Source organism: Ylistrum balloti, unplaced genomic scaffold, assembly GCF_031769215.1.
Source record: "Ylistrum balloti isolate Yb309-2 unplaced genomic scaffold, AGI_CSIRO_Ybal_v1 Utg370050, whole genome shotgun sequence".
Taxonomy (NCBI): Eukaryota; Metazoa; Mollusca; class Bivalvia; order Pectinida; family Pectinidae; genus Ylistrum; species Ylistrum balloti.
The window spans coordinates 466531-478618 of NW_026782103.1; the positions used below are offsets into that span (position 1 = coordinate 466531).

General features: G+C 43.3%; 1 protein-coding gene across 1 annotated transcript in view; it reads right to left on the reverse strand.

The window, feature by feature from the left end:
- Positions 1-440: 440 nt before the first annotated feature.
- LOC132549219 (uncharacterized) overlaps positions 441-12088 on the reverse strand; it is a 102964-nt gene continuing 91316 nt past the window's right edge. Inside the window, exons 18-21 of the mRNA XM_060213135.1 lie at positions 6060-6184; positions 4697-4863; positions 3424-3720; positions 441-480 (exon numbers count right to left, since the gene is read on the reverse strand). Of these exons, the coding sequence (XP_060069118.1) occupies positions 441-480; positions 3424-3720; positions 4697-4863; positions 6060-6184 (629 nt within the window). The remainder of the gene's footprint in view (positions 481-3423; positions 3721-4696; positions 4864-6059; positions 6185-12088) is intronic.

The window sequence follows — 12088 nt, forward strand, 5'->3', positions numbered from 1 at the left end:
TGTCCCTTTATATCTTTCTTCACATCGTCTCACGTCCCTTTATATCTTTCTTCACATCGTCTCATGTCCCTTTAATATCTTACTTGATGTCGTCTCATGTCCCTTTAATATCTTACTTGATGTCGTCTCATGTCCCTTTAATATCTTACTTGATGTCGTCTCATGTCCCTTTAATATCATACTTGATGTCGTCTCATGTCCCTTTAATATCTTACTTGATGTCGTCTCATGTCCCTTTAATATCATACTTAATGTCGTCTCATGTCCCTTTAATATCTTACTTGATCTCATCTCATGTCCCTTTAATATCTTACTTGATCTCATCTCATCTTATAGTCATCTCAACTCATATCTTAACTTATTTCACCTTACATTACTCTAACAGTATGATGAGGTTAAGTAATACTGTTTCTGCTGCTGTGATCTCCTAACAGCTCATATCATTGCTGAATAGTTTTTCCATACTTGTCCAGAAGTGACCTGTAAGAAAACATTATTTCATTAGAAAAATACAAGATTTTGTGGGTACCAAGCTACAAAAATTATTTATTTATTTACAGACAACATCAGCAAAAATTTGAATTTGTGAGCGATGCTGCTTTCTAATCAATGCGAAATATAATCCCTCATAAAAAGTAAGTGATTAAAAGTATATGTCATCATCACAGCTGAAACCAAGAATATGACAGACTAGTTTCTCAAGAGAAGCACTACTGTATTTTCCTAACTGTAATTTATAGCAAATTGTTGTGTTTTTTGTTTCTTTTTACAATGACCGAAGGGACATGAAACCACAGCAGGTCAATATTGTCATTGTGATTGTGGACATCTTTAAATGTAAACACATTTCCTATACAAAGCTAAAGATGGATGCTAAAGTAACTATCGTATTTATTCTAATAGACACCACGGGGGCGTGAAATTTTTCAAGGAGGGGGCGTTTAATAGGACACAAAGTTTCAGACTGAGTAGGTAGTCACATTTCATGGCTACCAATTTGAAACATTGTTTAACAAACTAACAAATTACTTGGTGTACTGTTTGAAATTGCAGTAACATGAACATTGTTTTAGCTTACATGTTGATAATTGGATTAGCTTGAACATTATTGTCATTTGCACTCACGATAACCTGTACTCTTGTATGAAATGACACGAGGTCGATTGTGCGAGTTTCTGTCAAGAAACGTACGTGACCCGTTTCTTATCGCTTGTATTTTATATCACAAAATAAAAAACAGCATTAGCCAATCTGATTCCTAACAAATCATCACATACCTGATAACCAGTATGTCAGGAAAAAAGCTAAGGGTAATTGGTTACGCAGAAGAGAACGGGAAACATGCTGTAACGAAAGTGTTTCATGTTGACAGAAAACGAGTGCGGGACTGGTGTCAAAACAAAGATAAAACTTTTACAAAAACATCTAAACGTTGTAAATGAGGATATTGATAAAAACCTGATGAAATGGCTGACTGACAGACGAGAAGCCAGTATCCGGGTGACTGGAAAAGCTTTGTGGTTTGAGGACCTACGCTAACATGGATGAAACCCCTGTGTGGTTTGACATGCCGCGTAAATCAACACTAGCATTAAAGGGAGAGAAGGAGGTCCGAGTCTATAGTACAGGGCATGAAAAACAATAAAATTACAGTGACACTAGCAGCCTACATTGTATGCTGACAGCACTAAAATCGCCCCACTTGTACACCTGCCTGGAGTTTGTCCCCCTACCCAAAGGTGATATCCCGAGTGGTATTGTAGTATACATGTGCTGGGCTGGACAGAAGTCGTGGTCTAACCAAGAAAACATTAAATTTTGGTTGAAGAAAATTTGGGGTGTTAATAATACTGTGAGGCGATTGCTAGTGTGGGACTCATTCCGAGGCCATTTAACAGAGGATATGAAAATCTAGTCAGAAATATAACACTGACATCTGTGTTATTCCCGGAGGTTACACATGTAAGCTACAGCCAGCTGATGTTTCCTGGAACAAACCCTTCAAATTAAAACTTGGAGAGTTGTATGATGAATGGTGTTTCAATGGCCCCATTGAGAAAACCAAAGCAGGAAAGCCCCATCTAAGGCTGTGATGTTGTCATGGTTTAAGGCAGCATGGGACAGTATTAGTCCAAGCTCTATCAGAAGATCTTTAAAAAAATGTGGCATTACAAATTCACTGGACGGTAGCGAGGATGACATTTTCCAACAAGATTCAGGTGATGAGGAATTACAATGATTTAGCAAAAAGGATGTCCAAGCTGCTGATGATGTTTTGCAAAATTTGAAGGGTGATGTGCATGTGTCTCGTCTTCCACCAATAGAAGTAAGAGAAAGTGATAATGGTGAAAGTGAAAGAGAAGATGGTAGCTCATACGGCAGTCCCGGATGTTAATGGAATGTAAACTGACATGTGTTCTTGATTTTTGGATCTTGTTCTATTTTGGATTTAACTGTTTTCTTGTTCAGAAATTCATATGAACATACATGGATATTTTGCATTTATAAAAGGTAAGTTTTGTTACCTGAGTTGTGGAAAATTACTCAGAAAATGGGATGGGATGGGTGGTGGGGGGGGCATCTATTAGAAACGGGGCGTCTATTAGAATAAATACAGTATATCAATTGTGCGATGATGCCCTGACGCCTAAAAAGTAATGGATAATTGAATTATACAGCAAAATATCAGCTGAATACGAATTTGACCATGGGTAAATTGTGAATAAGATATGATACCAGATTTAATATTTCACAGAAAAAAACAGTTAAAGGTATGGAAGATCACTGTGTGGGGAAAAATTATAAATTTTGGTCTTAAAACAATTTTTGTAAGAAAGAAGTCAGTTTAGTGCATCAGGAAGTTAACATCTGGGTTTGGACATTTGAAAAAATGTTTTAACTGTTAATGTCATGTTCCTCTTATCATCACATTTCCCCCTGACAAATGGATCATGATATTAAGCAGTTTGTACTGTACAATCTTTTATTTCAAATGTAAATATATTATTAGAGAAAGTTATTTGAAGTCAAAGACATCAAATTACATACAATACGCTTTAGACTGAAGTAAAACTGTTTCATATGATTGCTTTTGCAAAACAGTTCTACTTGACTTCGAAGTAACTTCATTATCAAGATATCTTATGGGTATACTCTGTTCAAATCAATTATGTGATCAAAGGGAAATAACTCATTCAAAACAATAACAGGTTGCAAGTACTTATCACAGAAGAAATTCTCAAGATTTACACTTACAAACACTGTTTGTGAATGGAAGAGAAAAATGATAACACTTACAAACACTGTTTGTGAATGGAAGAGAAAAATGATTACACTTACAAACACTGTTTGTGAATGGAAGAGAAAAATGATTACACTTACAAACACTGTTTGTGAATGGAAGAGAAAAATGATTACACTTACAAACACTGTTTGTGAATGGAAGAGAAGTCGGGTCGATCTTTATCATTCCATTCCCAACATTTCATCATCAGTTCAAAAACATCATCCGGGCAATTTTTTGTCTTTTCTTTCTTGAGGCGGAATCCTTTTCTCATATGTTCAAGTCCAATATCTATGAGATCCTTGATATTGCTGCCTCCAACCTCACAGATGTTTGGAGTTTCTCCCAATGTGAAGATTTCCCATGCTACAATACCATAGCTCCACACGTCACTCTTGTGAGTGAGCCGTTGATAATAAAGGACTTCAGGAGCACACCTGTGTTCAAATTATGTCATACTTCTTTACTTATTGACATATAAACTTTAAAATCTATTTATTTTACACTGATTATAAACATGTTATTTCAGCTGATATTAATCACTTTTGTTGAGGGGTGTGTGTGTGTGTGTGTGTGTGTGTAAATCCACCTGGCTGAACAGGTGAACCCATTATCTTTTAAAGTCCATTAAGGGAACAGAACCCCTGACACCTAGGTGAAATCTGAGTGCATTAACCACTGTGCCACCTGACCACTAACACATGTTTAAGTATTATCACCGAGTGATGTACCAGTCAATCCATTAAAAATCCAAATGGACACACAACTGATTTCCCCAAAAAATGAGGAAAGTAAAACTTCACACTAAATTTTGACATAATTCCTACATCCAAGTACAAAAAGGATGATTTTAAACTTTTATCTCTATTTCCCATATTGACTCTGCAAACATGTTTTTTTTTTTGACTGAGTCCCCTTCATACCAGGATATTTGAAGCAAAATTTGGTCAGAATACTGCCATTGTAAGAAAAGAAGATGAACTTCAAAGAATACATTTATCTGCCAAATTTAGTCATGTTCCTCAGAGGGTGAAACCCAAGGTTTACATAAAATTAAGTGTTCTTCATCTAAGGATGCTTTAGATCAAATTTGAACAAAACACTGTCATTCCTACAGAAGAAGGATTTTAGGGAAATTATTCTATTTCCTCTATTTGACCTCAAGATGGTCAGAATCACCATTCATACAAGATGGAGTCTAACTGACCCAAATATGCACCAGGCCAAACTGAACAAATCCAAAGTGTGGAAATGAAGCTGGATTTATAGTGCTAGCACACTGACCCTAACCCTATACAGATGAAAACCCCAAGCAGGGGACCTTAACAAGTCACATTTTATTGAAAATGGAAAAACATTTATATTATCACAATTATGGCAGGTAGTAGTTGAAGTGAGGAATAGTGTACACACCACCAACACGGCATCCTCTTGTTATTACTACGGCGATAGTAATCCTTTTCTAAAGCCTTGGACAGACCAAAATCAGAGATTTTCGCCATCATGTTGTTCATGAGAAGGATGTTCCGGGCGGCCAAATCACAGTGTATTATACTCTGCTCAACTAGATACTTCATTCCCTGTAACAAACAAGACAATCTGTCAACGACAACAAAGATAGATATAGTCTGAATGTAGTATAGTACATGTCTAATTCATCCTCTATCATACAAGTCTGAATGTAGTATACTACATGTCAAATTCATCCTCTATCATACAAGTCTGAATGTAGTATACAATATGTCAAATTCATCCTCTATCAGTTTCATTCATTGATTGATTGCCTGTATTTCAGTAGTAATTGACAAGATACTAATTATAAATGTTTATCTAAATTAGGATTAAGATTCCTTTGTACATAACCTCTTAGCATTCATGCACAGCTTTACTTTATATATGGTGCATGACTCACCATCTTGTCCTCCTTAATATATCTCATTTCATTTTCCATCCTCCCTTCATTTCATCAAATTTTATTGACATGATGTTAAGTCAAATGGATTGAATAACAGGTAATGTCTATACAAATTCTCTCCATACATGGCCGAATAATGAATCATAGATTGACAAGAAAAGGAAAATAAATAAACACAGAAAAGAGAAACAAATTAATACCATTAAAGGGGGGTAACTCTTACAAAAATCTCGCACACGCCATACACACCTACACACAGATAAACATGTACATGTACAAATTAGAATCAATTTAGCGTACGTATACAGTTTCTATAATCAGAAATTGGCAGACTCAGACCAAAAGTCCATGTGCAGTATATTGCACAGGTCCCTGCTGCCAACAACTGGTAAAGAGTGAAGAATAACAAATTATTTATAAAGTATTTAAAGAGTACATTTTATTTATACAGGTAATAGTTGGACTTGCCCAACTGGATTCCACAAAGAGTAATATCAATTCATTAATTTAATTGAACATCTTGGCTGTTTAAGTCATATAAAGATTAAAACGATGGTTTTTCCAATAAAAATATGTACATTATTACGTATTTGTCTATTTGTAGGCCCATCACAATCAGGACAGCCATGAAGAAGAATGTTTACATCAGTATGATTCTGGTTGCTATATCTATTAAATGAAGTGAAAAGAATGTTTCTTTGGTAGTTAAAATCCCTCCCTTGTGTAAAATCATAATTTTGTTGTTAAAATATCTTTCAAAATTTGATTTCGAGTCCAGAGTTACATGTAAATATTATATCAATGTTATAAACAAATATTATATACAAATGTTATATAAATATTGTATAAATACAGACATACCGAGGCAATGTCATACATAATCCCAAGACTCTGACGAAGGGAGATGGTCTTTCTGCCGGAACTACACAGAGTCAGATAATTGGATAGGGATCCCATTGGAACAAACTCCATTACAAGCATGTAGGCTTCAGAAGAAAATAAACACAGGTCAATCAAACATAAGTCCGATTAACTAGAAACAAAACATTAATTTTGGGGCTAATATGGAGGAACTCAACCTAAGAGATCAGTTTTTTTTTCAACTTAAAAATCTTTCCCTGCAGATTGAGATTCTTTATCTACTTGTCAAGAGAGTGCCTGCTTCTTTATCTCTTATTCTGAGACACTACTTACCCTGATATGCAGAACAATTGGTAACTAAGGAATGAAATTATCCAAAGGTTCAAAGGGAAAAGGAAATATGAAAAAGAAAAAGTGTATATACAAAGAAAATATTACACAGGTAAAAGTGTGGATACAGGGTTAGACAAAGGAAATATTACACCAGTAAAAGTGTGGATACAGGGTTAGACAAAGGAAATATTACACAGGTGAAAGCGTGGATACAGGGTTAGACAAAGGAAATATTACACCAGTAAAAGTGTGGATACAGGGTTAGACAAAGGAAATATTACACAGGTGAAAGTGTGGATACAGGGTTAGACAAAGGAAATATTACACAGGTGAAAGTGTGGATACAGGGTTAGACAAAGGAAATATTACACAGGTGAAAGTGTGGATACAGGGTTAGACAAAGGAAATATTACACCAGTAAAAGTGTGGATACAGGGTTAGACAAAGGAAATATTACACCAGTAAAAGTGTGGATACAGGGTTAGACAAAGGAAATATTACACAGGTAAAAGTGTGGATATAGGGTTAGACAAAGGAAATATTACACCAGTAAAAGTGCGGATACAGGGTTAGACAAAGGAAATATTACACCAGTAAAAGTGTGGATACAGGGTTAGACAAAGGAAATATTACACAGGTGAAAGTGAGGATACAGGGTTAGAGAAAGGAAATATTACACCAGTAAAAGTGTGGATACAGGGTTAGACAAAGGAAATATTACACCAGTAAAAGTGTGGATACAGGGTTAGACAAAGGAAATATTACACCAGTAAAAGTGTGGATACAGGGTTAGACAAAGGAAATATTACACAGGTGAAAGTGAGGAAATATTACACCAGTAAAAGTGTGGTACAGAGAAAGGAAATATTACACCAGTAAAAGTGTGGATACAGGGTTAGACAAAGGAAATATTTCACCAGTAAAAGTGTGGATACAGGGTAGGACAAAGTAAATATTACACCAGTAAAAGTGTGGATACAGGGTTAGACAAAGGAAATATTACACAGGTGAAAGTGAGGATACAGGGTTAGACAAAGGAAATATTTCACCAGTAAAAGTGTGGATACAGGGTTAGACAAAGGAAATATTTCTTTCCATAGGCTCATAAGGTGACCTCGTCAGGGAATCTAGCACCAAGGCTAAATTCCACTGCGGGGCCAGCTGCCGAACTCTGGGTCTATCCAAAGCGAAGCCTCTGATTAGGGCAGAAAGAGATGAGGAAGAACCTATCTCCTTCCTGCCGTAAAAGGCCAAGACACTGGCAATTGCTGTCCTATAGCCAGCAATAGTGCCAGGTGCCAGATTGCGGTCCCTAAACTGAGAGAGTAGGAAATCCGCAATCAGCTGAACAGAGGCTTCGAATGGATCAACCTCCCTGCCGACACACCAATCACAGAAGATCTTCCATCTGGACTGGTAGACGGCAGAAGAGGAAGCCCTGATAGATCACGTGATGCGATCTGACACCTCTCGAGAAAAGCCTGCCTTTGCGAGGCTTCCAGAGATAGCCTCCACGCGTGAAGGTGGAGGATCTCTGGTCGAGAGTGTGTCGTCCTGGACCGATGCTGACGCAGGAGATTCGGTCTGGTGGGGAGAGCCAGGGGCTCCTCCACCAGAAACGACAAGAGCTGCGGAAACCAAGGCTGCCTCGGCCACAGGGGGGCTATCAGAAGTAAGGAGCAGTGATGCTCCCTGAACTTCTGAAGCACCCTGCCCACCAGGTTGAAGGGAAGGAATGCATAGGAATGCGTCCCAGTCCAGAGAAAGGATGTCCACAGCCCAAGCCTTCGGATCTGGGACCGGAGAGACGAAGGTTGGCAGCTGATTGTTCAGAGAAGTGGCAAACAGATCTATCAAAGGCCTGTCCCACACCTGACAAATTCCCCGGAAGACTGAGGGACACAGCTGCCATTCCGTCAACACCGGTTGGCGGTGCCTGGAGAGGGTATCCGCCAACACATTCAACCTGCCCGGAAGATGCTGGACCGCAATGGACAATTGCATCTCCTGACAGAGGAGAAGGATGCGGATGGAGAGGGCACACAGGACGTGAGACCTGGTGCCCCCTTGTCTCTCCAGATACGTGACAACTGTAGAGTTGTCTGTAGCCACAGGACTGCAGGAACCCCCGAAAGGATTGCAGTGCCAAAAGAACTGCCCTCATCTCGAGCACGTTGATGTGCTCCGAGAGCTGATCCCCAGACCACTCCCCTGAGCGTCAATGGCCGTCGAGGTAAGCTCCCCATCCTGTCATGGAAGCATCCGTGAACAGGGTCATAGAGGGGACAGGCTTGGTCAGAGGAACCCTGCAGAGAACATTCTCCCGAATGGTCCACCAGCGAGCGAACTCCCTGACCGACTGAGTGAGAGTTATCCAGGCCTCCCACTTCCTGGATGACGGAACCCAGTTGGACAGGAGGAACATCTGGAGAGGTCTGATGTGAAGTCTCCCTAGGGGGACCACATCTGCCAGGGCATTGAGATACCCCAGAAAACTGATGAAGGACAGAGCTAGAGCCCTGGCCTTCTCGAACTTCTCCACCGGTGGTAGGGCTATGCCCAGAACCGTATCGAAACGATTCCCCAGGAAGACGAAGTCCTGAGATGGGGAAACCTCTGACTTCTCTCTGGAAGGAATGAAGCCGACTCTGAGCAAGACTTTCATGACCAGCCGTGTGGACATCTATTCCGCAAGAGTGAAGGAATCCCACGACTACCTGCAGCAGCTTGGTGAACACCAAAGGAGCTGTTGTCAGCCTGAAGGGCATGGCCCGGAATTGGAAGACCTTGCCGTTGCACATGAAACGGAGGAACTTCCGTGCCGACTTCTTGATGGGAATATGGAAATAGTCATCCTTCAGATCTACCGAAGTTGCCCACATCCCATCCCTCACGGAGGCCATGATGCCCCGTGGGATCTCCATCTTGAAGTGAGGAGAATCTACGTGCCTGTTGAAGGCACTGAGATCTATGATCGGACGCCACTCTCCGGACTTCTTCTGAACAATACATTCGGGAGTAGAAACCGGGAGTGATTTCCGACATAGGAATCTCCTCTACCGCGCCCTTTGCAAGCAAGGTCCTTACTTCCTCCTGGATCGCCCAAGCCTTCTCCAAATCCCCCGGAGGAGGAAAGAAGATCGGCTGGGCGGTAAGAGATGGATCCCGAAGAAGGGGAATACCTAGACCCTCCTTGACCACCGACAATGTCCTCCGTAATTTCCTGCCACTGGGACAGGAAAGCGGAGAGACGCCCGCCCACAAGAAGTTCCGGATGTGGCAGATCGAGTCCCTGACAAACCAGCGATTCGTCCGCCCATCCGGAGCCTGAGCCTGCGGGAGAAGGACAAGCGACCTGAACGGGAGGACCGCCGTCCACTCCGCCGTCCACCCCGCCAGACCCCTGTTCTGTCTCGGGCAAGGAGAAGAAAGAGTCAGGAGCCCTTCTTTTTGCCCCCAGGTTTCTTACCTTTCTTACCTTTCCCCTTATTGCCCTTGAAGTGTGGCTGCGATTTGGGTTGGGCAGACGCCTTGGGAGGTGCTGACCACTGCGAGGCGCTGGCCTTCTCGGAACGAAACCTCTTCCCCAAGAGTGCTGAGGTGACCGAGTCCTCCTTCATATCCTTCTGGACAGAAGGTAGAGCTCCCCCGAACAGGGTAGAGCCAGAGAAGGGGGCAGTCAATAGATGGGAAAGATAAGGTTCCTCGACTGGGCGATTTTTTAAGATTGAAAATCGCCTAGCCAACACGACATTGGCGAGCAGGGAGACCTGTAAGGCCGCTGATGCCCTCAACGCTGCGTTCAGGGCAGCTGTAAGCCTGTCCTGAATTTCGGCCTGTTCTGTCTCTGGTACCCGACCCTCAGGCAAGTCAGATACCTTGTATAGACTCACAGTCAGGAAGTCTATGTAAGACAGAACTTGGATGGAAAGGCACAACATCCTCTCCATCCTGTGGTGCTCTCTAGCCTCGAGCACCAAGTGGTCAACCGATTTGCCGGGCCTGGCAGCCAACTCCCTCGACTCCAGCTGTGCTGGTTGAGGGGCCAGTTGCCCGTCATGTGTAGCGTAGTCAGCGGTAGAAGCCTCTGACAAATCACCAACACCGAGCTGCAGACCTGCAAACCCTGGGGTGCGGGTAGATGAAGAATTCTTCTCCAAAACCCGTGCCCGGGCGGTGGCCAGAGCCGAAGACACAATGGTGCCTTCTGGCAGAGTCCGATCAGTTCGAACGGAAGCCTGAGGAGCCACCAAAGAACCTAGAAGGGTGGTGGATTCGGGCACCGACGATGCAGAAGGCGGTGGGCATACCTCCTACCCGAGAATCCGAGAAATGTCGGCCCGTAGGGCCTGCATCCCCGAAAGAACATGCTGAGCCTCGGTTTCAGCAATCTCGGAGCCCCCTACCTCCTGGGAACCCTCCTGGTCGGATGGGTCATCTGCAGATGACTCGGATGGATCAATCGCCGAGCACCCAGGAGACAGATGGATAACATCGTCATCCTCTGCCAAGCCCACGCCCTCAGCGTCCATCTCCTCCTCGCTATTGACCGAAGTCGCCAGAGGAGACCTCTCCGGAGAGGGGGACTCCTCTATACGGCGTTTAGACGTAGAACGTCTAACAGTCGAAGCTGTAGGCTTAGAAGCCAACCCCTGAGGACAGGAGACCGACGGGTCCGCGCGGGAGGCGGAAGTCCTAAAGGTACGGCGAACCTTTTTAGGACTGGCCGAAACGGCCCCCGAAGTAGCAGAGCATTGGGGGGATTCAGCACTGCTAAAACGTCTCCTAGAGGGAGAGACCATACCCCAAGGGTTCCATGAAGGAAGACCCATGGGGTTGAACCCAAACGCCTGAGGGAATGAGAACAGTCCCGCGGGCTGGGAGTGACCCCAGAACTGGCGAAATTGGCCTGCCTGAGCCTGGGGCTGGACACCCTGTCCAAAGGACCAGGATGAACCTCCACTCCCACCGGGTGGAAACCCACCCATGTACGGGCCGAGCCCGTAACCGCTGGGTAACTGTTGGTACCCATGACCATCCGCAGGTTGGCCTGGGCGGCCCGGGATTAAGTGCCCACAGGCACCCCTACACCCCGAGCCAGGGGGAAAAGGCGACCGGAAACCGGAAGCCTGACCTGGGGCCCCAAATCCCTGGGGGAAACCCCCTGGGAAACCCTGCACCGGAAAATTTGGACTAGAGCGAAAAAGCCCCAGATCCAGAGACCTGTGAGGGTAGGAACCCAGGCCCCGCACTGACACTAGGATTAGTGAACTCAGTGACACTAATCCCCGTAGCCACTGACAACCCTGACAAAAAGTCAGTGACCCCTGACCCCATACCCGAGGGTACCGGTCCGGCGTCAGGGCGGCCCCCAACAACGACGCCACCTGGCGAAGATGAGGACGAATCCCTCTCCCGGCGAGAAGTTGCCGACTGGGCAGAGGAACCTTTACAGCGGACCCGGCGTGCAAACAAAGTTCGCACGGTGAGGCCTCGCTGCAAGGCCGGCATAAGGGACAGGCATCATGAGGGTCCTGCTCTCCCGAACCATGACGCAGCCCTGAACTATCCATAATTGTTACGAAATAAATAAGCAAATAACAACAGTTATTAATACAAATAAATGTAACAAAAATAAACGGAGTGAAAAAACACAACTCCAACAAACAAATACGAATGAAAGCAAAAGCTAACGA